Source organism: Heterocephalus glaber, unplaced genomic scaffold (genome assembly GCF_053883595.1).
Source record: "Heterocephalus glaber isolate CG9 unplaced genomic scaffold, H.glaber_assembly_v1.0 deba00001444, whole genome shotgun sequence".
NCBI classification, from domain to species: Eukaryota; Metazoa; Chordata; class Mammalia; order Rodentia; family Bathyergidae; genus Heterocephalus; species Heterocephalus glaber.
Window position 1 is genome coordinate 16,749,829 of NW_028258297.1, and position 27,036 is coordinate 16,776,864.

The 27,036-nt window shown below is 37.0% G+C and overlaps 1 protein-coding gene across 10 annotated transcripts in view; it reads left to right on the forward strand.

Annotated features, from left to right (window-relative positions):
* The window catches only part of Abcc9 (ATP binding cassette subfamily C member 9), a 132,200-nt gene that overhangs the window by 62,047 nt on the left and 43,117 nt on the right, over nt 1-27,036 (forward strand). For 9 of the 10 annotated variants that reach the window (XM_021259110.2, XM_087214025.1, XM_087214026.1 and 6 more), the window contains 7 exons: nt 7,846-7,884; nt 9,446-9,547; nt 11,167-11,251; nt 12,443-12,523; nt 20,307-20,444; nt 20,560-20,685; nt 24,713-24,809. In XM_021259110.2, the coding sequence (XP_021114769.1) occupies nt 7,846-7,884; nt 9,446-9,547; nt 11,167-11,251; nt 12,443-12,523; nt 20,307-20,444; nt 20,560-20,685; nt 24,713-24,809 (668 nt within the window). The remainder of the gene's footprint in view (nt 1-7,845; nt 7,885-9,445; nt 9,548-11,166; nt 11,252-12,442; nt 12,524-20,306; nt 20,445-20,559; nt 20,686-24,712; nt 24,810-27,036) is intronic. The other variant, XM_087214027.1, reaches the window with a different exon arrangement.

Below are 27,036 nucleotides of genomic sequence, written 5' to 3' on the forward strand. Positions count from 1 at the left end.
TTTAAAATTACAATATTAAGATCTAGGAGTCATTACACAGATTTTACAGAATTTAAAAATATATAGAAAGCATATTACAAAAATCTTTTTTGAAATAAATTTGACAACTTCTAAGAAGTACCTTGGAAGACAAATTAATGAAACTAACTCTGGAGGAAATATAAAATTTGAATAGCACCTACTAAAGAAAGTATATTCCTAGCTTGAAAACCTACCTATATGACAACAGCAGGCTCATAAACATTTTAACTGATAAATATATCAAACAATTAAAGCAGAAAAAAGAAGGAACACTTCTCCCCTCATTTTAGGAACTCAACATTGTGCTAATCCTAAAACTGGATAAAGATAATAGAAGAAAAAAGTATGAACATAGATAGAAATTTGTTTAACAAAACAAACTATTAGAAGTCAGATCTGGCAGGATGTAGAAAGTGGTTTTGTTATAGGGATGGCAGTGTTGGTTCAGCATTGGAAGAGCCACCCCCAAAAGTCATCATTTTAACAGAGGAAAGGAAAAAGCCATATGATCCTGTCACTAGTTGGAGAAAAAGTATTGGACTAAATTCTACAGCTGTTCATGTTGAAAGCTATCAGGAGACTAGAAGTAGAACAGAACCTTCTCAACAGATCAAAGACATGTACTCCATACTTCCAGCGAGAATGCCTTATATGAATGGAGAAGATACAATGCTTGAGTGGGGAACAAGGGCAGATATGCTTACTCTTTATCTGTCCATTAAACTTTGAAACCTAGGCCCCACCAAAATAGTCTGGCAATAAAATGACACAGCTAGGATAAGATTGGCAAGGTAGAAGCAAAATCCTTATATGTAGATGAAATGATCATCTACAGAGAAAATACTAAGAATTCTCTAGGAGCACCTAGAACTTGTACTTGAATTTAGCAGGATTAGAAAACACAAGGTATATATAAAAATCATGTCTGTGTATACTTGCTATAAATGAAGAATTGGATATTGAAATTTAAAAGTTATGTAGGAGTACAAAGGACCTAGAAAAGTTAAAAACAAAAACAAAAACAGTGTTGGAAGACATTTAGTACCTAATTTTAAGACTTCTTCTAAAGCTACAGTAATCAAGGCAGTGTTGGTGTAAGGAAAGACATATAGATCAGTTGAATAAAACAGACAGTCTAGAAATAGAACCATACATATATGGTCCATTGATTTTTGAAAGATTATTTAACATTAGCATTTTATAGAATATAAACTCAATTCAAGAGCTGAGGAAGAGATAGTGTCTTCAGCAAATGGCATTAGAACACCTGGTATCCGTATAAAAAAAATTAACCTCAACCCTTTTTTTCCATACATGAAAATAACTTGAAGGGATCTATGAACCTAAATAAGAAAGCCTAAAAGTATAAAACTTTAAGAAGAAATTATAAGGGAAAATATTTATGAATTCAGGGTAGGCAAGAACTACCTAGGATACAAAAAACATGATGTATGAAAGAAAAAAATTGATAAATGAGATTCCATCAATATTTAGAACTTTAAATGACATCATTAAAATGAAAAGTAGTCCTTAAACAGACCATATTTACAATGCATATAAACTATGAGCAGAATATATAAAGAATTCTTAGAGCTCATTAATAGACCACCCAATTAAAAAGTAGACATAAGAAATGATAAGTAGCCAGTATAGTACAAGGAATGGTGTGCAACTCTAGAATCAGAAAAATACTAATCAGTACAATAAGAAGATTGAATTATACACTCATCAGGGAGATGAAGTTAAAAGTTTTAAAAACCTTGTCATGACTTTTTCTTTTTGTTGGATTCTCCCCCTTTGAGTTTAATTTGTCACACCCAATGGATTCATTCTGCTGGGTTTCCTGGGGTTGTGATCCTCATTGTCTTTTCCTAGGGTATTGTCTAAAATCTTTTGGAGTGCCGGTTTGGTATTCATGAAGTTCCTGAGGTGCTCTTTATCATGAAAGTATCTTATTTCTCCATCGATTTTGAAAGATAGTTTTGCAGGGTACATCAATCTGGGTTGGAGGCTGTTTTCCTTTAGGGCTTCAAATATATCACTCCAAGCTCTTCTTGCCTTGAGGGTTTGTGTTGAGAAGTCTGCTGTGATTCTGATGGGCTTTCCTTTGGATGTGATTTGTTTCTTTTCTCTCCCTGCTTGTAGAATTTTGTTCTTCTGTTGGATTTCTGGAATCCTAACTATTATATGTCTATGTGTAGATTTTTTTTGATTAAGGCTAGCTGGAGTCCTATATGCCTCACTTATCTCTATGTCAAGTTCTTTTCCCCTGCTTGGGAAGTTTTCTGCCATTATTTCTGTGAAGAGATTTTTTATGTCATCTGCACTCTCTCCTCTTTCTTCATTGACTCCAATCAGTCTTATGTTATTCTTCTTTGCATCGTCTAGCAGCTGCTGGATTGATTTCTCGTGTTCCCTTACAATTTTAAAGCAATTTTTCTTTTCCTCCTCACTAATTGCAATCTTATCTTCTATATGTGAAATTCTGTCCTCACATTGGTTCATTCTGCTGCGCAGACTTTCGATGGAATTTTTAATCTCTTGGAAATCTGTTTGTATCTGTTTTATGGATTCCATTTGTTTCCTATGTTGGGATTCCATCATGTTCCTCAGATCCTCTTTTTTTTAATCTGTGTCCTCTCTAGATTTATTAATCATGTCTTGCACCATGAGCACAATCTTTGCTGTTATCTGAGTAATTATTTCTGATTTCATTTTTCTCAGATCCTCTTTTGTTGCCAGTTCAGAGAGTCCAGGTGGTTGAGTATCAGGGTATTCCATCTCGTTTCCCTTTGGGGTTGCTGTAGGTGATCTGGAAGTCTGTTTTTGAGACCTATTTATTTGTTTTCTCATTTCCACAGGGTGGGGGGGTGCTTCTTGTGCCCACGTGGCTCACCTTCTCTGCCCCAGGAGCTTGGGATGACGGTGGGGGGGCTTTCTTCTGGGTGCTGGGACCGGCTGAGCTTCTCTGCCCTAGGAGCCTGGGATGGCAGTGGGGGAGCTTCCTTCCGGGTGCTGGGACCCGCTCAGCTTCTCTGCCCTAGGAGCCTGGGATGGCAGTGAGGGAGCTCAGTCCATGCACTCTTAACCTCCTTACCATCCCTTCACTCTAGTTGTTGCAATCAGGATCAAAGATTCCCACCAATAATGAGATAATGTGTAATGATGAGATTCCCAGTAATTTGTTGAAAATCCTACTTAACTTCTCCATAGGTTTTGAATTTTCCCTACTGGTGACTCCTTGAAACTGATCTGTTTCCTGGTTTCCTTGGCACTTTCAGTTATTTTATTAAAATATATATATTGCACACGTATTACATACAAATCATTGTATTGGTTGTGGGGGATAAATAAGTGAGCAAAGAAAGATAGGCCCCTATTTTCATAAAGCTCACTGGTTAGCAGGAGCATGGAAAATTAAAAAAAAACCCTATAATTAATTATTTGAATAATTTAAAAATAAATACTAGGAAGGAGAAGTACATATAAGAACAAATAATAGGGGGACTGAATGGAGTCTGAGGCCAACACAGGCTTTCTTTGAGGAAGTAAATAGATGAATGATAACTTGAACTTGCATTTTGGGTATAAACCAAAATTAAAAGGTCCATTGTCCTTAAAATCCAGCCAATCACTATCTCCGTTCTTCCAACTTTCTTAGACCTGCCTTTACATTTCTGTGTATCTTAATTTCCACTTGTTCTATTAGCTTCCTAATATTTCTGCACGCTGTTGGTACCCTTACTTTTGACATGGAAGTCTAACTGCTTCTCTCTTGCTTAGAATTTTTTATTGACTGACTGACAAAAGCATATGAGAAATATTCCAACGAATTTTGCACATGACATCAGAGCCTTTAATGATCTGGTCCCTGTCTAACTTTTTAAACTCCTATCCTGCCATTCCACCCATCTTTAATACTGTGCTCTGGGAGCACAGAACTTCTGAGAGAATAGCACTTACTTCTGGAATGCCCACTGGGGGCTTCATTTACTTCTAGTGACAAGTCAAATGTTGTCTCTTTAGTGTCTTCTTTCATTCTTCTGCACCTTCAGTGCATCCTTTCATCTGATCCTGCCGCTCTTGCTTCAGAACCCTAATGTGAATTGCTCTTAGACCATGACACTCTAAAGCCAAAGCTTACTGTCTTTTATTATCTGCTTCACACCTGGGTCGGTCCATGGCTTTTTTCCATTTGTTTGTAAATAAGCAGACTCTCCGGTCTGTCATCTGTCTGTCTGTCTGTCCGTCTATCGATCTATCATCCATCAATCTGTCTATCATCTGTCTATTATCCATTCAATATTCTAATTTCAAACCATAGCCTCCTCCAACTACCCTCTGTCCCTTTCTTTTTGTGGATAAAACGATGTCTCCACTCATTATCTTCAATTCCTCATGTTCTGTTCTCACTACAGCCAACTGCAATCAGGAGTCTATCTCTACTGTTTGACTGAAACTCATCCTATGTGGCCATCAAAGCCCTCAGTTCCATTCTGGTTATTTTGTTCATTGGAAACTTTTTAGTTATTATTTTACTTGATCTCCTGACCACCAGGCTTTGTTACAGTACCTGTCGTCTTCAAATCATCTCCTTGGTTAGTTTCCAGTAAAAGTCATAATCTAGTTTACCTCTTAAAACTGTCCACTCCTCTTGCTTCCTTCTGTAGATTTCTCTTCCTTGGTTATTTTGTTAAATAGTGATGTTGTTCTGACTTCAGCTTCCTTGTTTTCTGCCTCTGTGCATATTCATGGGATAATCATACACCTGCCCATGTCTTTAATCTTCACTTCCTGCTCTTCATCTTCTGTTATCTTATGAAACAAGCTAGAAATGTTGAACTATTCATTGACTTTTTACTAATAAAGGGTAGACTTCAGAGTTCTGGTAGCTAACACATATATCATGAGAGAAAAATCACTCCAAAGTCTTTGTTTACTTCCCAGATTTTTCTCCTGAGCTTTAAATTCTGCATCCTGGCCACGATCACTTGGATATTTCTTAGGCACCTCAAAGTAAATGTGTCTGATGCTTAACTCACTCACTACCTTCCCCCAACATAGGCACTTCCTCTCCTGTACTCCTTATTTTTGACCCCTTCTCTTTCATCCCTTCTCTCTCATCAACCATACAATGTTAGGTATCTGAATATTTCAATTTCTCTTCACTCACTTAACATTGTCTTTTTTTTTTTTCCACTCCTGGAGATTATATCCAGGGATTCTGCATTGAGCTACACCCTTGGGTCTTTTTATTTTGAGACAAATCTTGTTAAGTCACTAAGTGGCCCAGGCTGGGCTCAAACTTTTGATCCTTCTGCCTCAACCTGCCAGAGTGCTGGGATTACAGATAGGAATGTGCTGCTGTACCCAGCTATGATGGCCCTAATTAAAAGAACTGCATTCTAATCTCTGTTACTTTGAAGCCTCCAACGATCTCTGTATCTCCTCCAGTCTTGTTCCCTCAATTCATTTGTTATAGTCTGTGATCAGAATAATGTTTCCAAACTGAACCTAGCTCTCTAGTACTCATGATTGAAACTTCTCCATAATTTTTGATTCTGTGAGAAACGATTCAAGTTCTGTACAGTGATTTGCAAACCTCCTCATTGTATGGCTGCACTTACTTTTTAAAGTTCATGTACTTTCCTTCACTGACTAGCTACAGCCACAGTTCAGCCATGCTGAATTTCCACCAGTTCCTTGACTGAGCAGGATACCCCATGGCCATCCAATATATACTTTCTCCAGCCTGAAGTGAAATGTTTCCCTTGCCTTTTTCTTCACCTGGATCACTTTTAATGATCCCTTTGACATGTACCACGGTGTTGAAGCTGGTTTGCCAAAAGTGACTTGGGTGTCCTTTATTTGCACTCCAAAATCAACCTTTACCCCACCCATATTAGTGGTTATTCCTGTGCGGTGTTCCTATAAAAGTGACACAGCATGGAAGAAAAATTAGATCCTAATTCACACTACCTTTAATATTTTAGGCACTAGGAGGTGATTCTAAACATTTTAATTGATATCGAGTGTAGTTGGAATTTAGTTAATCAGTATCAGATACATTGATAACTTCCACATCCATGTCTTTAGCATTGCCTGACATTTTCAAATGTCAAATGAGCATGTGCACCTGGATGGCAAATATGCAAATAGACCTATTAGCTTCTGTCAAATACCTTCTCTTGTACCTCTCTTCTCCAGAGTAACTAAAAACATTGAGGTCATCTTTTCACTATTAAAACACGAAGGGTACATTTCTTGTTCTCTAGAACATATTCTGTAGAAAGTACAAGGTGTGAAGGAAAAATACAGTGAATGTTTAAATTTTTAAAAATTTATTATAGTAAAAAACACATTGCCATTACTCTCACTCAAAATACTACCCCTTGCTTCATTCACACTTACTCATCATTCTTGGCACTCTTTGAAGTAGTTCTGGAGGTCCTCTTTCGTGTCTATAGTTGTACTGTCCTGGTTGCCACAGTGTCCTGAGTCCATTCAAAATGTGTGCCTTTTATGACCATTTTAACTATAGGGAAGAGATGGAAGTCACATGGTGTCAGATTCAGTGAATAAGGTGGACAAAAACACACAGTAATCTTTTTATGAGCCTGCCCTTCCATTGGATGACATGCAGCAGCCACATTCACCATATTTTTGGTCACATCTCATAATGATATTCAGGAAAGAGGACTTGAAGAACTGCTTCAGAAAGTGGAAAAATGATGAGATAAGTGTCTTCCAAAAGAAGGAGAGGATTTTGAGGGAGATTAATGCTAATGGGTCTTTTAGTGTAAGAAAAAATTTAAAATGTAAACATCCACTAAATATTTGTTTTTGATCATCCCTTGTATCACTTGGAAAACTGAGCAGTTCATCTCTTTATTTTTATGAATAACTTAAATGAAGGAATAATCACTATTGAGAGGATTTTTTTCTTCAAAGATGGCCTGTTCCTGCTTCTGTTAGCCATGTGGAATAGTGAACATAATCCTTAGTAATTCTACACCAGATATCACTAGGTAATGTAATTAAGCAAATTTTTCCAAAATAAAAGCATAAAACAATTTCCAAACTCCAATATGATCTACTTTTGGAGTTCCTATAGACTCAAATTATGTGTGTGTTTATTGAATTCAGGTCTTTCTTTCAAAATGATGAAATTCAACTCTACTTAACAATAAAATGAGCAGGTCTTAGGTATTTTTTCCTAGTATAGGTATAATTAAATGTAATTAGTCAAACCCCAGTTTTTACATAAACCTTACCCATCAATAACTGATTATATTCAAATGTGGTTTGATTTATTGTGTATATCTTTTTTTTTAAGCCCTTAAGGGTCAGCAGTGTGTTTTGCACTTTCCATGTTTTGAGTCCAAAAATGATGTCTTCTGCTCACCTCTTAGGGTAGTTACTCATTTAAATACATTACATTTAAATTATAAAAGTAGGGAGATGTTGGAAATATATAATCCTTAGGAAACTGTATTCTGGAGAGGTTATCCAAGTCCTCACTGCTAATTAGAGCAAAGTTGGAACTAGAATGCAGGTCACTGTGTGAACCAAAATTTTGTATGAAAGATAACAGTGCTGTCTATCTTTTGGAAGTTTATTAAATAATAATTCCATAGCTGAAGATGCTGTAAAAGGTGAATATTATCTATTTGGTTTGTCTTTGAAATTAATTTCAAAAGCCATTTGAGAAATGTAGCTGCTTAATACATCCACTGTTTATTTTATCTCCTGCCTGATATTGTATACATGTTCATTCTATATTTATACTTCATAATTAATGGACATTGTTTACCATCCTTGCAGTGTAAATGAATCTGAGCCTTCTTTTGAAGCAACCAGAAGGTATTATTTCTATTTTCACCTGAGTTTAATAAAAATAACTTCCTTCCTCAGTCTTTGCTTTAATTCCTTACTCCTAGCCATGTTGTTCATTCAGATGAAGTACGGTTATTTTTAAAAAGTGCTACATATTTCCAAAGCAGTAGTTTACAACCTTTGCAGACTGCCAAAAATACTGATTTGTCAACAAAAATGGGTTACTGTGTCACCTGTTTTTATCTCAGTCACATGTTTTGACTTTTGCTGAAGTTCAGGCTGTCCTTGTTAAACTAGATTTGAGATTCATAAAATTAAAATGTAAGAATTAATGCATATGTTGATTGTGATTCAAACAATGATGAAGTCTGATTTATAAGGCAGCGATCAAGAGGAAAGTGCTTTATCTACTTAAAACAAAAGCTACCCTTAGGGGTGGGGCTTTAGCTCACATGTGTAGTGTGTCTGACACCCTGGGATTCAGTGCCAGCACCAAACAACACAAAGAGCAAAAGCCCTCTTACAGGCCAGGGGAACGGGAGGCAGACACGTCAGAGTTTGGAACCACTGCTTTACTGCACATGTAGTTATCTAAATGATTACTAGCATCCTATACATTATCATGTCTTCTAAACTCCTAAGATGGAATGTTTCAAGATGATCTCTGACCATCTAATGTCTCTTTCCTAAACCAACTTTCCTTTAACCTTCGTTCCTTCTTCTGTACTTACAGATCATGGACTAACTATGGAAATCCAACTTTTAAGCTGATCTGTCCCCCATCCCAGTCCCATATTCTCTTTATCTTCAGCTCAGATGTATTTTCCTAATTATTGCAAATTAAAGTCTTAGATATATATCTATATAGATATATCTCTATATATCTGGTAGAATTTTCAAGCTAAAAAAATGGAAGGGGAGGGGAGGAGAATATCATTAAAAATAAAGTATACGAATATGTTTTGAAATGTGTAGTTTTAAGATGTGTAATTTCAATGTTGAAATGGACTTCTTAAGATATTTATGATACTCACTACCTTTAAAATATGACAGTGTAGGGCCGGGGATTTAGCTCAATGATGCCCCGCCTGCCTGGCAAGCTCAAAGTGCTGAGTTCAATTCCTGGTACCAAAAGAAAAAAACAAAAACAGATGACAATGTAATTAAGCCACAAGAAAATAGCATAATTATATTATCAATTCCTGTTTTTTAAAAAGATCTACATACAAAATTCACTGTTACACAAAGTGCTTTTAATATAAAATAAAATATCTGTGGATATTGGAGAAAGTGAATTTTTTATTAATTTTTAATTATTGCAAAAATTTATAGTCATTTCCGAAAAGAAAATTTAAATAGCAATTTATATCTTAAAACATTATATGACATTGTGATTAAATTTTAATCTCATTAATTTAGGTGACTTATTTAATCACTGTTGATTGTTTAAAATTTTCTTTTAGAAGTTTTCCATTTCTGTGTCTGAGATCTTTTATCAACTATCTTCCCCCTAGTTATAATAAAATACATACACAGTGCAGCACCCTTACATAATTCTGGTATTTTGTTTTTCTTTTTCATTTTCCAGTAGGAACAGGTATTCCGTGGCTTATGCAGCTCAAAAGCCTTGGCTACTAAATGCTACAGTAGAAGAAAATATTACCTTTGGAAGTCCTTTCAACAGACAAAGGTAATTTAGAACTGAAACAACAATTATTTCTGACCCATATTCTTGGTCTGTGGTTTCTGGAATCTTTGCCTAAGGGTCTTCCTTTCTTCCCTACTGGGCCCACTTCCACCCTCATCTCCACCATCTTTTGAATCAAGTTGTTTAAGAAAATCCTCATTGGAACGTTCCAGCCCATCGTGTAGACCAAGCCACAGAAACTGAGGTGTGCGTGTGTGTGGGAGTGAGGTTTACTTAGGTTATGGGTGATCAGATAAAAAGAGGGAAACTCAAGGAAGTTGAAGAAGGGGAGCTGTGGACCAAAGAATAATGTGAGATCTGAGAGGCTGAGTGACCTGGAGCCCCAGAAAATCCCCTGTTCTGGCCATCTTCCCCCAGAACATAGGAAAGTATGACCCTTCCCTTGACCCACCTTTATGGGGGTGAATCATCAGACCCTAAATGGGGCTTAAAGTTTGAGAATCAGGCAAGGGGAGCGGCATGAGGAAGGAGGAAGGAATCTGAAAGCAGATAGTGTGGGAGAAAGAACATAACTTTCCTGGGTCTGTCTGGGGTCTGGGAACAAGTCAGACAGAATGGGATTCAGAAGACTGAGATGAGGTCTTGAGGGGGCATATGTCAGGAGCAATGCTACGTAATTTCAGGGAAAAATCACTTGATTAGGCCTAGTTCTCCTGCCTACAGGCCAGCTATGGCATTTCGAGACATAATTCCACTTTGGCCTCTGGTCACGACTGAGACCTCAGTGATCCGGTGATGCTGTGATGCTCCAGGACAAGATTACACCAGCAGGAGACATCCTGGCAGGAACAAAATCTTCATCTACTCAGTTCCTCATTGTTCTTGGATTTCCGCTGCTCCCCAGTCATTTGTTACACTTTGTTTATCCGGATGTACTGAACTCTCTGGGAGTCATTTGTCACATTTGTTTCTCCCGATGTACTGAATGAAAGGTACTGAATAAAAGGTGCGGTAAACTGGGGGCTTTCATCTTTGCTGCCCAGAGCAGCACTGATCAGACCCAAAGCTAAGCCTCTTCTCAAAGTCTCATTTTTTCATATAATAAATTCATTTGCCTTGTGCTGGATTGGCTCGCAGGAGACTAGGACACACTGCAGAGGTTCTAGTAACGTCCCCTTTCCCTGGTCCCTACAGGCATAAATTTTGTGTATTCTGGGGAGGCACTGCAAGCTGTGGAAATGAGGAAAACACGGCAGATGTGATGTTTAATCTGGAAGTAAAATCTGACAGATTAGATATAGGTAGATATATAGAAACAGTCTGAACTGGGATCAAGGAGACATTTAGGATTCCTTTGAAATAATTACCCAGGCAGGCATTGAGTTACCTGCACTTGGAAGTGACAATAAAAGTGTAAAAAGCATGGATGATTGAAGAAAAGAAACAGATTCTGGAATAAGAATGGACAAACATGAGAGTAGAAGAGGGAACAAGCAAGAATTATTTGAATATTTTAAGACTACAAACTAAAAAAACAAAACCATTGAGGTTTATCCCAGCATCTCCAATACCCATGCTTCCCTCCAGCTTTCAAGACATTGAAGCTTGGTGGGGGCAGTGTATTAACAGTGAATTAAAATCCAAAATCATTTCTCCCAAAGGTACAAAGCTGTCACGGATGCCTGTTCTCTTCAGCCAGACATTGACCTGTTACCATTTGGAGACCAAACTGAAATTGGAGAGAGGGTGAGCTATGTGTAGTTGAATTAAACAATAGACAGAACCTAGATGTCTCTGGTTGTCTTTAATCCTTCATGGAACACAATGAACTCTGAGAGAGAAGAAGTTGAATGGTGTCCTCGTGACAAATTCCAAAATGTGACGACAAGTCTTCTGATGGCACTGTCCCTGAAGGATTTATCAAGTAACCACCCTTGGGAGTTCTCAGAGAAATAAAATGCAGTCCCTGGCTTTGACTAAATATGTTTTTACTGACTATGAGCTTGCTTTAATTGCTTTGGAACCTGAGGTTGCTTCCAACAGCTTCTTCCACTCTTGTCAACCTCTATTTATTTTTGTTAAAGTGTTCTATTTTCTTCACATAAACATGTTTTATGTTGACGTCATGCTATTCTGACCAGCTGAAAAATGTTTATACCTGAAGTCTTGTATAACATCAGTAGCTAAGTATGTTTAACCTCATAGGTATCAAGTACCAGCAAAAGCTTTATACATATTATCTACTTTGACAGCAAATCTGTGTTGTGGTTACTAATTGTTGTCTACATTTTATAGCTGAGAAAAACCAAGGCATAAGAACTTGCCCAAATGCAGTTAGTGGTGTACCAAAGATTATTCTGACTCTGTTACCTTTAGTTCTTAATGGTTTTATCACATCAAATGCTCTTTATTTCAGCATAGTATAGTACCTCCATATTGGAATTGCTATAAAAAAGAAATAAGAACTGTAAAGCCATTTAAACAAGCCTAGCACATACTAAGTGCTTAATTAATACTAGTTTTTAAAAAATTTTAATTAATACTTCCTTATGAAAGAATAGTGGTATATAATCCTGTTTAACATAACATGTAATATAAAATGTAAGAACTATGTGTTAAGTAATCTGCAGGAAACTAGAAAAATGTGGAATTGCTTGCAGTTTTTCGCATTCGCCAAGGGTTTTCATTATTAATGCTTCAGTAGAGCTGAGCTCTCTATCAGAGTGAAAAGATAAATGCCAATAGTGAAAAAGTATCTTGATGTAATTCAAGTGCTATTAGACCATTTTCATTTTTTCTTATCAGTGTTACCACAATTTAATTAATAAATTCGCACTAACTTTAAAACGTTTCAGCTTTTGTATTTTAGAGGCAATTTTGCCAACAGATGCTACACTAATGGGGAAAAATGGATGTTTCTGGCTATTTCTTCCCTAGGGCATCAACCTGAGCGGGGGACAAAGGCAGAGAATATGTGTGGCCCGGGCACTCTATCAAAACACCAACATTGTCTTCTTGGTAAGAATACTACGGCCTTTCCCTTATTTCTATCTCATTTTTCCCTCTAGGAAAATAAGCCTTTAAAGAGACAGGCCAAGTAACATAAGGAAAGGCGGCTTACCTTGGGAAACCATAGGGTGCCTATGAATCAATGCAAACCAGTAGAAGAGTGGCATGGAAAATGGAGAGCCAGGGGAACTGGTTCATGTCCAAGAGACTGTGATTCTCTAACAGGTGGTTTAGCTGAGTTTCCTCACCAGGAGGATCACTAATAAGGGAGTGTGGAGTGTTGGATCAACTGCAGAATCATGAGTCTTCTAATTTATATTTTATGGCAAAGAAAGAAAGACTAGGAAATATACCAACTCTCCATACAAGGAGTATGCAATTCAGGCTCCAATAAGGTTTGTGATGCTTCTTAAAACTATTGAAATCTTGGTCCTACTCTAGACCTATTGAATCATAATTTGAAAGAGTCTAGAGCTGTCTCTGAAAAGCTCCATAGATGATACTCATGTTTATATTGGAGCAAAAATGTATTCTACCCATGCAGTGACAAAATTTGATGTTTGCAATAATGACTTTGGTTTTCTAGGAGGTAATACGCAGTCAAAATAATGTAGCTTATAACTACACAGAGACCAGCAGGTTATGTAAATGTAGGCTTCCTTTGCCTTCTCTTTCTGTATAAATTGCTGAGCATTCATAAATCGGCTTCCTGGACCTGCTCACTTCATCTCATCTCTAGAACCTCTACAAAATGTCAGTGGGAGCTCACCAGTGAATCTGGATCCTCTATATATAGAAAAATTGGGACATACTGAAAATTCATTTCAAGTTATTACCTCTCACAATACCTGTCCCTACAGTTTAAAAAAAAAAGAAAGAAAAAACCCCATAAAAGCCATAGTATTATCTAGCAGTAACCTATGCAATTGTAAGTCCTTTTCACAGTGACTGGTCCTACCAATAAAAATGACTTCTTGAACCTTGGGATAATTAAAGTACCTGAAGATCATGTGACCTGAAAATCTGAAAGTTTCACCCTCCTCTAGGTGTGGCCTTCTATTACAGTTCCTTCCACTGCCTGTAATTTAGTGACCCTGACTTACTTCAATTGTGAATCATGGAATTCAAAGAAGTCACAGCTTTAACTTACTGTGGGTTCCCACTCGTTCTTTACAAAATCACTTGTAGCATCAGCTCTAACAACTTCTTGTTGGCTCTCTCTAAAGATACAGCTTACTTTTAAGGCATGCTTTACGTTGTTGGATTGTGTATGAGCTTCCTGTTGATGTATAACAAACTACCATCATAAATGACTTAACATAAAGTTATTATCTTACAATTTGGTATTTCAGAAGTCTGACAGAGTGTCGGCTAGGCTATGTTACCTTCTGGAGGTTCTGGGGCAGAATATATTTCCTTGACTTTTCCTAAGCTTCTAGAGGCTGCCTGTATTCCTTGTCTCTGGCTGCCCTCTTCCCTTCTCAAAATCAGCATCATTAACCCTTTCTGAGTGTTCTTACATGGCCACATCTGCTGTCTTCAGACCAGGAAATTTCTCTGCTGTAGGGATTGGGCAGTTATTTTGGGACCATCTGGATAATCTCCCCATCTTAAGGTCTTTCAACTTAATCGCATCTGCAGAGCCCCACTTGCCACGCAAAGTAGCATAGTCAAAGTTCTGGGATTTAGGACTTGGACATCTGTAGGGGCCCTTTTTCTGCCTACTCAGACAACTCTCATTCTTAAAAGGTTTGAATGCGATTGAAACCTGCATCTGTGCATTCTCCATTCCTTGACTCTCTTACTGCTTCTGCAGTAACAAATGTATTAGTTTTGTGCAGCCATAGTTCAACATTTTAATATTATTGCCATAGCTTGCCTTACATAGCTTGCCTTAATTCACATGACTCGAGGCTGAGCAAGCTTAGAATTTTCAGTTCTTCCACAAATGACAAAGTTTTTACGACTTTCTTTATCCTGGATCTAATCGTATTTGTCAGATTCCTTTTAAAATATGTGCTAGATGAAATCACATCAGCTTCAATAACTTTAAAGCTACTAGTTCTTTTTTTTAAAACTGTATATCCTTTTATTGGTACATTTTAGGTATACTGTATACTGACATTCATCACTGGAAACTTGCACCTTTACATACGCTCTTGGTTCTTATTGTTTTCCCCTTCCCCTGCCCTCCCTTCAACCCCTTCATCCCTCCCTATTTACAGAGACATTGTTTCCTTTTTTTCATTTTCTCATATTAATTCCATTCCCTTCTTTTCTTTCCCTTCCCCCTCCCCCTTCCCCTTCCCCTTTGATCCTTTTCTTCCTATTTCACATTATCTATTATACCTTTTAGTCCTTATTTACACTTTCAGTTTCTCACACTAGAGAAACTATTCGGTATTTATACATGTGTGTCCTATTTATTTCACTTGAGAGTATGACCTCAATGTGCATCCATTTAGCAATAAATGTCTCTAATTTCTCATTTTTTATGGCTGAGTAGTACTCAATTTTATTTTTTTAAAACTCACTTTTTCAAATCCAGTCTCCAGTTGATGGGCAATTGGGCTGCTTCCAAGTTTTAGCTATTATAAACTGTGCTGCTGTGAACATGGATGCACATATATCACTGTGGTATGATTCTTTTAATTCTTTGGGGAAGATACCCAGCAGGGGAATAGCTGGGTCTAATGGGACTTCCAGTCCTATTTCTTTGAGGTATCTCCATACTGATTTCCACAGTGGTTGCACCAGTATGCACTCCCACCAGCAGTGGAGCAGGGTTCCTCTTTCCCCACAGCCCTGCCAGCATTTGTTATTGGTTGATTTCTTGATAGCAGCCATTCTTTCTGGGGTGAGGTGGAATCTCAGTGTTGTTTTCATCTGCATCTCTCAAATGACGAGTGATGTTGAACATTTTTTCATATGTTTATTTGCCATTTCTACTTCTTTGTCTGAGAAATGTCTGTTCATTTCAGATGCCCATGTTTGGATTGGGCCTTTAAATTTGGGAGGTCTGATTTTTTTAAAGTTCTTTATAGATTCGAGATAGTAGACCTTTGTCTGAGGGATCAATGGAGAAAATTTTTTCCTACATTGTGGGCTGTCTCTTCACACTGCTGGTGGTTTCTCTTGCTGTGCAGAAGCTTTTTAGAAGCTTTTAAGAAGAGATCCCACTTGTTGATTGTAATAGTTCATGGGCAACTGAGGTTTTGTTCATAAAATCTTTTCCTACACCAATGTCTTCAAGAGTTCTACCTAACCTCTGTTCCAACCAGTTCAGCATTTCTGTTTTAATATTTAGATCTTTAATCCATTTCGATTTTAGTTTAGTGCATGGTGAGACATATAGGTCTAGTTTTAATTTTTGACAAGTTGAAACCCAATTTCTCCAGCACCATTTATTAAAGAGGCTATCTTTCCTCCAGTGAGGGTGTTTGACTCCTTTGTCAAAGATGAGGTGGCTGAGTGTGTCTGGAGTTGTTTCTGCATCTTCTAATCTGTTCCACTGGTCCTCAGGTCTGTTTCTTTGCCAGGACCATGCTGTTTTTATCACAGTAGTTAAAGCTACTAGTTCTTATGATCCGAGCATTATATTTACTTTCTGGCAATTGAAAATCAAAGGACATGCTAAGCAGCAACTCAAAGCTATTGATATGTTTCTGAATTCCTCAAAAATGAAAATATTCTCTACCTCTTCTGTTTAAAAACTCACGAGGCACTCAGAACCACAGTGCTATAGCATTTGATTCTCAGGCCAATACTGAGAGGGTGGCTGGGAGGAGTCAGACACAGATGGCCTCACTGGAGGGAGGAGGAGAAGTGAGTGGTGGAGGCTGGGCCGGGACTGTGTTATCTTTTGAATTCCGTGTTTTCCATCGCTAAGATTCTCTAGTATTTTCTGAAAATATTTCTGCTAAGTTACTACCTGTGTTGTCTTTTTCTCTCCTTCCTTTTAACTTTTCTTATTTTCTCCCTCTTTTTTCCTTTTTTTTTTTCCTACCCACTGATAATGTCCTCAGTTCCATCTTCTGTATTGGGCAAAGGAAACAAAGAAGAGTACACATAATTTCTTTCATGGGTTTACATTTTTATCTAAATACTTTGTATCATGTTAGCCTTACCACAATATGGAAGCCAAATGCATACGCTTTAAGTATATATCCAGATTATTATTTTTGAAATTTTATGGATTCTGCAATGTGCTGTATCAGTGAATATATTATTTATAAAATATATGCATACAAAGAATATAATGCGTAATAACATACTATTTAATATGGCAGAATATATTTATGAAGACTATTTACTTTTGAAAAGATAACTGACCATGCCTTGAGTTGGTCAGTTGGAAAATTATCTTGCTTTTTTAAAAGGAAGTGTCTCCTGAAACTGTTAACATGGAAACTGAATCTAGATGCATGATGTTCAATCCATCAAGCCAGGGTTCTTGCTGAGTTTTCTAAAAGGTTACGCTTGATTATGGCACCCAGATGCCCAGAAATGCCCATGGCATGCGAATGATAGCTTCCGAGGACCTAGACTTGATTCTACATACTTTATATAAATTTCCTCACTCAATAACCTTATTAGATTTGGCACTGCTGTTCTTATTGTTCTTACTAATATTTATGGATGATAGAAATGCTTTTGTGGGGGACAATTTATCCAAGGTCACAGAGATAGTGATATGAAGTAGGGCTACAAATCGAGGAGGCTGGATTTCACAGTTTCTACTTTTAATCACCACATTCTTCCTTATTAAAGGATTCCTTGAAGACATTAAACTTCCAGAGAAATGCTTTAGAGAAATAAGCACAGTATAAATCCTCCACAGCTTTATTTATAAGAAAATAAACATAAAATGCTTTTAAATGATTTATAGAGACATTTACTATATTATTTTATTGGATTTTTGCAGTAATCTGATGCTCTTCCTGACAGGTCTCTTATCCTTATTTTACAAATAAAGTGAAATTTAAAACGCTGTCCCATTAGAGTGGTTGTAACCACAATTTGGCTTTCTTAATTTAGAAATAATAGACTTTCTGTTATATCTTGCTATGTTATGACATTCAAAGTCAGAACTTTGTAGAAAATTAAATTAGTATAAAAACTCATTTTCTGGTCATGTCTTATTTTTTCTATGTGAAAAATTCTTGGTTTAGTCTGCATAACAATGGATTCTTAGGTTTTTATTGGGATCAGAAGCAAAAGGTTGGCTCAAACCATTAACATTACCCCATGATGATTACCTGATTTTCTAAAACCAGTGACATGCTGGTAAATCTTGGTAATTAAATCCCTGCTGCATTATTGCTGATGGAAATGGAGACACCTTTGTCAGTGTAATACCGAAACAGTGATATTTTTTCCACCACGTGGAAACATTTGTTTTATCCTGCATTGCTTTATATTGTTAAAATAATTCGGAAGTTATATCATAATATCTGTGTTAAGGGAAGTTCCTAGATTAGCAGGTGGAATTTCTTATTCAAAAAGTAACAAAATTTAAATAAGAAAATTCATATAAGAATGTTTTTCTTGGTATCAAAGGGAGATAAGCAACAAACAAGGAGCTGGTGTCTGTGATAATTTAAAAAAGCAACTCACTGGGTAGTAGAAAAAAATTCAATCTTCTGTACGTACTACTTCTTGGAACATTTTGGAAATAAGTAATATGAAATGATCCAGAGGATCTGAAAGATTTTTTAAATGTCTTCCATGTCATTTAAAAGCATTTCAGGACAATCAAGATAATTATATCCTTAAATCAATTTTTTTTCATTCTCACATACAGAGTAAGATATTGTCGTAGTTACTTTTCTCTCATTACTGAGACAAAATATCTGACACCCAAAGTTAAAGAGAGAAAGGTTTATTTAGCTCACAGTTTGTAGAGTTTCAGTCCATAATTGGCTGGCTCCAAGGCAGGGTGGCCTGGCAGAGGGGGATTGGAGAAGAGAAATAGTTCATGGTGGGCAGAAGGTAGCAAAGTAACAAGGGCCACCACAGCTCTTTCTATGTCTTACCCAGGCTACTTAGGGTGGGCAGCACTCACACCCTTAATCCTAGTGCCCTTGAGCCTAGCACTGCTCCATGAATTAATCCTAGTATCACACACTGTAGATCCAGCCACCTCTGAAAAAGCCCCACCTATGACTGCATGAGGCTTTTAGGGAATATCTAGACACAAGACATAACAATATAAATATATATTTTTATATAAATGTACAGTGGACGTGCTTATTATGATAATTTATTCAACTATTACACTATCCAGAGCACATTATTTAAATGGCTTAAATAAATGAGATAACTGGAGTGATAGTGCTGTTGTTATAAGTATTTTTATAAAAGCCATTTGGAACATCAATTATATCACCCATTTAATCATGGCTATGATATCCAGTAGATGGATTTGTAAAAAGTTATTTTAATTTTGAATCATCTTTAAACTAAATACTTTATTAGTATTTCTTTTCTAAAACTTCTCCTAAGTGCTTTAATAAAGTCGTATTACTTACAGTTTCTGTTGACACAGGAAGCATTTTATGCTTCCTGTTGAAAAACTACTGTACCAATCATGTCATTGTCCATAATGAGCATATACATAGATCTATCCTAATCCAATCATCAGTTTCCAACTTGTTAGAAACTGCTTTTATTTTTGGTCATTCAGGTAATGAGCAATGCAATCTATCTGTATAGAGAATAGGATGATGCTAAATTATTTCCAGAATTTCCTAGGATTATAATTTCTAAATAGCTCAGTAGCCTATGTGTAGCAGAATGAGAATCCAGCTATTTCTTTCTTGGGCCTGTAAGACAAAGTAGAAATCTGTCTGGATATTGCTGAGAAATACATGTGATGAAGAAGACAAGATTCCAGTCATGCTTCCCAATTCTTTACCAGAAAGCTCTATCATTTTTATGGCTTTGTTCCTTCTGCAGTGCCTCAGTCCTTCATTTCCTGCCATTGTAGGACTCTGGTCATCCTGTGCCTGTTATATGTTATCCCTGCAGGTCATTTTGCTTTGCGGTTCACTGTTTGAGGGAACGTTCTAGCTCTCCTCAGCAGTTTATAGTTTTCTTCTTTTAAATATCCCAAAATATGAAACAATGCACTGTGATGCTCTACATAACATTATAGGAATAAAACAGATATTAAAATAAACCAATAGTTAACATCATCACTAAATCAATTAATATAATTTTCTAAATGCCTCAATCACTTTGTGCATGAAGATTTTCTTCCCAAGGCAACTGACATTAATTGAGTGTTAAGTATGTTATATTATACCAAATAATAATAATAATATTATTATTCATCTAGTATCTATTATGTACCTGGTGCCATACAAATCATTTAAGGGATATGACTTCATTGAATCATAAGCACATTCCCCTGAAGTAGGTGCTGCTGTGCTGAAATTAACAGTTTCTATGCTCTTTTTAATTATCTAGAACTCAACTTCTGCAATTATATTTTCATTGTTTGGTCTATTATAGGTTGCTGAGTAAAGGTAATTTTTGAACTTTAGGAATCTATAAGGATTCATGCCATTTATAATAGTGTTACTTGTTAAGAGTCTTAGGGTGGAAAACATGAAAGCTTAATTTAAATTACTTTTTCTGACTATTTAAATGCACACAGAGTCTGTTTCTCATAAGTTGGGTTTGGGGGATCATTTGTCCTTTGTTATTTTTATTTCTCCTCTCTGGAGGCATGGAGCTGCATAAACAGTATGGAAAATGTTCATCTTCCCACCACTTTATTTGGCTGCAGGATGACCCATTCTCTGCCCTGGACATCCACTTGAGTGATCATTTAATGCAGGAAGGGATTTTGAAATTTCTCCAAGATGACAAAAGGACACTTGTTCTCGTGACTCACAAGTTACAGTATCTGACACACGCTGACTGGGTGAGAGCTGTAATAGTTATATTATAGTCATATAATGTTAGGACATGCGTTCTGTGGGTAAAGGTAACTCATTTGGCCACTTAAGGCTTCTGTCACATACATGTGCTCTCCTCAGATCATAGCCATGAAAGATGGAAGTGTCCTAAGGGAAGGGACTTTGAAAGACATTCAAACCAAAGATGTTGAGCTGTACGAACACTGGAAAACACTTATGAATCGGCAAGATCAGGAATTAGAAAAGGTAAATACTCAATTCAGACGTGGAATTAATGTACTGTGGAGTTCCTAAGAATGCTTTTAAAGAAGTATCCCATTTAATACTTGCTAATACAATGGATCTCATCTCAAACCCAAAATAATTGTATTTTGCATATGATTAATGGACAGATTACTGTGCTTTGAACCTATGAAATTCTAATGGTGTTTTTCGGTGAAGTGCTATGAGATTTTTGGAGGATTTTCATTTACATCTGCAACTGTCTGTGTATGTAAAACTTAAACACACTCTTCACTGAAGCATAGCATTTCTTCATTTTGTCTTATTTTTCTTCATTTATATCTTTTTCATCTGTAACATGAAAATATTTTCACCCACTGCTTACCAGCTGAGGGTCCTGGGTGAGACAAAAGCCAAGGTGATGGTGAAGGAAGGGAAAAGCTGTGAGCTATTGGTGAATAGGACTGGAGGGCTGATGGCAGGTGATCAGAAGAGGGAATAATAAGATTTTTATGTTTATATAGTTTTTTAGAAACCACAAGACCTTTTTCATACAGTCTCACAAGCCCCTGAGAAATAAGTACAGAGAATATTATTTCACTTTTATAGTTGAGAAAAATGAGGCTCGGAGAGCTTATTACGTACTTGGCTCATGTTGTACAATAGGTATAGTAAGTGGTACCAATGGAAGTTAAACTCAGGCCCGTATCCAAGGTAATTGCGCTTTAGTGCTACAGCATTAGGTGATGTGATAACAGACTTGGAAAACAGATTGAGTACAACTTGTAGTTGAGAGAAGAAATTGTAAATTAAAGTTGCACATTTTTGAAATGTTTTGCTTTTGAGCTTGGATTAGGACCATGTCCAGAATTTGATGTTCTTGGATAGGAATGAGCATTTTAAAAATGAAATATTTGTATCAACAAATTTCTTTAAAATATCAGGAGAGTAAATGTATCATTTAAGAAGGGGAAAATCTATGTTTCTATGGAGAAGAAGACAAATCCTGACATTTCCCTATCTCCCGTGAGTTTTATGATGATCTCAAAACAAACCACATAAAGAAGAAAAAAAGCTAGGCATAGAAAAGGACAAATCAAGGTGCAAATTTCCAATGATGAAGGTCATTATATTGTATACCTAAAATGTACCAATGATTAGAATGAATAATTGATAATGTGAAATAGGAAGAAAAGGTCCAAAGGGGTAGGGGTAGTGGGAGGGGTAGGGGAAAGGAAAGAAGGGAAAGGAAAAATGCTGAGAAATGGAAAAAATGGAAATAAAGTCTTTGTAAATAGGGAAGGGTGGAGGGGGTGAAGGGAGGGCTAGGAATGGGGAAAAAATAAGAACCAAGATGCATTATGTACAGGTACAATTCCCAATGAGTAATGTAAATGTATTGTAAACCTAAAAGGTACCAATAAAAGAATTTAAGGGAAAAAAAGGACAAATCATAAAACCACGGACGTTAGAGTATTAGACAAAAAAATTACAAGATATAATCCACAAGTGTGCACTTAGGAATTGTGCTATGGAAAGCTTAATTATAAACATACTGGGGGTGGCTCCAAATGACCTTTTTTTTCAATGATCGGAATACCAGGAACAAAAGAACATGATGTAAGCTTAAGGAGTATAAGCTTGTGGTTTCCTTTGATAAGAACTTCAGGAAAAAAATAAGTGCTGTTGGCTTGATTTTCTAGTAATATTCTTAAGCAGGCCAAGAAGCATGTTCATTATGCTGTATTTAGAAATGAAATGATTACGTGAGATAGCATAGCTGTATAATTAAAGACAGCAGGGATTTAAACCAGCGGAGGGAGATAGGGAATACGACAGGGTCTGATGGGGTAAATCCATTTGTAAGATGGAATGGTGGCCAGGAGAAGCGAAGATAATGGAGCACCTGCCTAGAGTCCCCATCTGGGGATGGAGGGTGATCCGTCCTACAACGGAACGCAGGCACTTGAGTTCATCAGGAGTCATCAAGAATTCCATCATGGAGATCAAGACTACTGGATGACATTGGGATCATTTTTGCAGAAAAAACTTTCTGTTTTGTTTGGAAGGATGGTGTGCTTACCTACAAATCAATGCCAGTTTTGCCTCCTGGGAGATTAGTAACATCTGGAGAACATTTTTGGTTGTTAAAACTGGGGCAGAAAGGTGGTACCAGGACCCAGCCAGTAGGAGACAGGGATGCTGCTTGGCATCCTGTAGGGGACAGGGCAGCCAGAACAACAAACACTCAAAGCAGCCCAGATGGTAATGGTGCCAAAAATGAGAAAGCCTGGCCCGATACACAATAAATGCAGCAAAAGAGAAGGGAAAGGAAACCAAGGGACACATGGAACCTTCTGCCATGAGGCTTTAGGGAGAACTTTCAGTTTAAGGGTTAAAGAGTGAATGGGATCGAAATGAATTTGTTCAAAAGATGGTCATGAGGACTACAAAGAAGGAGATAATGTTTTTAGCTGATTTTAAATGTTATTAAAAGTTGCGCAATGGGTAATATCAACCATTATCTTCATAATGTTATTAAGCAAAATAAAATTAGTACCATTTGATGCTTCCCATTTTCTCTGCCCATGACCTCACCTTAGCTTGGCCCAGTAAATATTTATTGGATAAATGAAACTAAATTTGTATTTACTTAACCCAAATATCAACACGATTCAAAATGTTTAACCTGTTATGAGCTTCATCAGAGCATTTTACTCCAAGAAAATTCTCTTTAAATTTGTTGTGATGTTTTTAAGCCTCCAAAATAAATCTTATGCTTAGATATAATGAGGAGTTGAACCAGAAGCAAATCTACTTGGTTCAGGTTTATTTTACTCCATTACATGATACACAAAAGTTGGGCATGGCTCTTCATTTTGTGTCTTATGTAGCCTTGTTTACAAATGTTGGTTTTCACATCAGGAGGCAAATTCAGAGGCTATCATGAAAATGTCTTGTAAAAATGCTATTAGGAGACATTTTGGTTTTTATTCTTTTAACCAAGAATTTGGAAGTAACAGAGTCTTTTAGAACAGTAAGTCTTTTAACTCACATGTTATATAAGTTATAAGTGCGGGAAATGACCAGATCACTTCTGATAACCTAAAGTTTATTGGTTTATTGGGGTAACAAACTGTATTTTTGCTTTTTTTTTATATTGGCACATACAAAGAGTCTGCAATTTACTATACATCCCCCAAATTTGTGGGTGAGTTGATTGGACCTTGTTGTGCATTTCCCTCCCAGAAGTAGGGTGATTAGTTTTCAAGTCTGGTGAGAAGAATCTGATCTAACCCACCATATACCTGAACTGCTGCTACTAACCCAGTTCTGAGAGCTGGGGAAGAGCGTTGAAGTGTTGGAAGCCAGGGCAGGGAGAAAGTCAAACCCTTCTTCCTTTTTTGAGTACAGGACAAGACTGCACCAACTCTTAAAAACCTGTTGTTGGCACCTTTCCCTTCTTTTTCTACATATTTCCCCCTCCTGGGCTTTCTGTAGCCACCTAAGGACCTTCCCTGCCTATTTGCTTCAAAATTGCCTGCCTTTGTTCATATTCTACCAAAGTCCTTCTGTATAGCTCCCTCAGTGAGATGCAAAAGAAATTCATTCTGAACTAATACTTCATCATAATAGTGGATGGCTGTTAGTTTTGCTAACTCAGAACTAATGTATTTTTAAGGACGATACTTAATAACATAAATGAATTCTTAGAAAAATTACAGTGTTTGAAATTGATGTAAAAATAAAATAAGTAGCAGTGGTGGAGGGATGCTTCAGAGTTAAGGGAGTTATTCTTCCTTCCCTGGGTGGGTTCCATCACTTTGTCATTACTTTTCTGGCTTCCCACTGCCTTCTACCTCTGAACAGTGAAACATTTCCTACAAACCTAAGACTGCTTATTACTGCTTTTGTGATAGGTTTGCTAGGTTTGAAGAGTGAGCAGAGAGCCCTTGAGGCTGATATAAAACCATTGGTGTGTGTGAGTAAGGGTAAGTCAAACCCTCCTTCCTGCTGGAGCTGATGAATGATAGCACAATGTTCACTGTAGGATATGGAAGCTGACCAAACAACCTTAGAGAGGAAAACTCTCCGAAGAGCCATGTATTCCAGAGAGGCCAAAGCCCAAATGGAAGATGAAGATGAAGGTAGATCTTTTCTTGTACCTGAACCATTCAAGTGGGGTAACAGAATATGAGGATTTTATCTTGTCAGTTGATATGTGAATGTCTTAGTGAGAAATAATAAGTCATTTTGCAGGGGAAAATGCTAAATCAATGCCTAACATGAAAATGAAAAGAATAGGAGGCCAGGAAAGGTATAAGTCATCCAATGGTGGGCATTAAGAGGGTCTCCACAAAGTGTGTCTTAGAACGTTTGTACCATGTGTGACACAAATTGAAAGAAAAAGGCTGGGTCTGTAAATGCAGCTAGACCTTTATTCAGAACACTTGGAAAGGCCTAGTGTAGTGATCAAATCAAGAGAGTAATGAAATGTCAGTCCTTCAGAGATAAACAATAAGGGGCAAATATGGGATTGTGCTCTGATTCATTCAGTAAGTTCTCATGAGGATTTCATGACAATAAAGCAACAAAGGATAAGAACATTGTGGTGCTATTTATCCATTTCCAGGATTTAATATTACCAGGAAAAAACACAATCAAAATTTGAAATAATGAGGTGAAAAATTACATTGCACTGACATTTATTGCCAAGAGAATGTAAGAAATATCACAACTTAATCCCATGGAGTAAATGCATTATATGTACTTTTGTTCCTATGTAGTCTTTATTTATGACTGCATTTCTATGAGCTAACTTACAAATATGATTTGAAGCTCCCTTACATGAGGCTTATCAAACACCAAAATGTTCCACCTTTCAGATAATAACTATTCAATGTTTCAGAGAATGATCAGAGAGTATATGAATGAATGAATCAATGAGTCGGTGAACAATAAGTTTTGCATTTCGTTTCTAAGATTGAAAAAGGGTTTAAAGAATTTTGGGTTCTATAAGTAGAAGCTTCTGGAATTCTAAACCAGTTATTTGTAATGTACTCTAAACATGGAGTTGCACCCAGTTCTTTTGTCCGGTGTTCCTGTGGGGAGTACATCGCTGGAGAGGCTGACTCTGCCCTGGACTTCCGTTTTCCCCAATGCAAAATAATAATACTTTTTTTACAGAGGCAAAGGAGATAATGTGTGTTAAAGAGCCCATTGCAGTACAGACTACCTAGTAGGCCGATGCTCCAGGGCCTATCACTATATCTGTTCAAGCCACCAGGAAGGGAGGAAGGAAAAGAACAGACACCTGCTTCCCCTTAAGGCATCTGAGGCTGCACATATTGTTTGTACTTACTATTAGCCAGTTCATTGCCTGAACAGGTTAGGAACTGGGAACATATGGAGAAATATTGCCTTTAGCTGTGCTGCCTTGGGCGACTTGATAGAGAAGCAGAGAATGGATACTGGGGAGACAGCTGCAGTCTTCAAGGGTTCTCCTTTTGGATTTTGCAAATTTCTATTCCTGTCCTCACACAGAGAACACCTTCCTACTAAAGGAGGAGTCATCCAAGACCTGGTAATTTAGTTCATCCATCCTTGGAAATGCTCAGCCTTCCATCCTGTCATATTTGCATCTCTCTTTTCTGATAATCTGTGAACGAAAGATAAGTTATCTGTCTTTTCATACCTGGTCCTACAGAGGAGTGTGTTCTACATGAGATAAATGTAATGGAAGCTGTCTTTGGAGAAGGAAAGGATGGGAAACATACCTCAGTCACTGGGGTGCACAAATGAGCAAGCTTTGTAAAGATTCCCTGCCCTAGCAGTGAGGACATGCTTAAGATCACCCATCTGGGAAGTGACAAGTGGCTTAAACACCAGAACTGCCTGCTCATTATCTGCTGTAGACCCTGGCTTTGCCCTCTGAAAAATTTCTCTTTGCCTCCTGTCTCCTGACTACATCTGAAATGGGCCATAGAAAGCATGGATTAGACTTTTGGGAATCTACACCCAAGTTCCAGAGACTTGTTTTTTCTTGGTGTAGTTTTATAACCTCAGAAATGTATAGGTCAAAAAATTGGAGATGTTCAGAGACCAGATACATAGTTTTATTCACAGTTCCTTCAGTGACTTAATAAATATGTTTCTGGTCTATACTTCCAGTCAGTTTGATCTGGGAGTCGACAAATGGTGTCAGCCAGACCCAGATTTTATGTTTGTTTAATCATTCAGTCAGTCATTCATTCTTTACCTGTTGTCAGATAAAACAAAACTATGAGGTTTGCTTTGCTAACAGCATTTAATGTAATAAATTACATTTCTATAAATTTGAGGGTGGCTTTTTGTATTTTTTTGAATGACAATAAA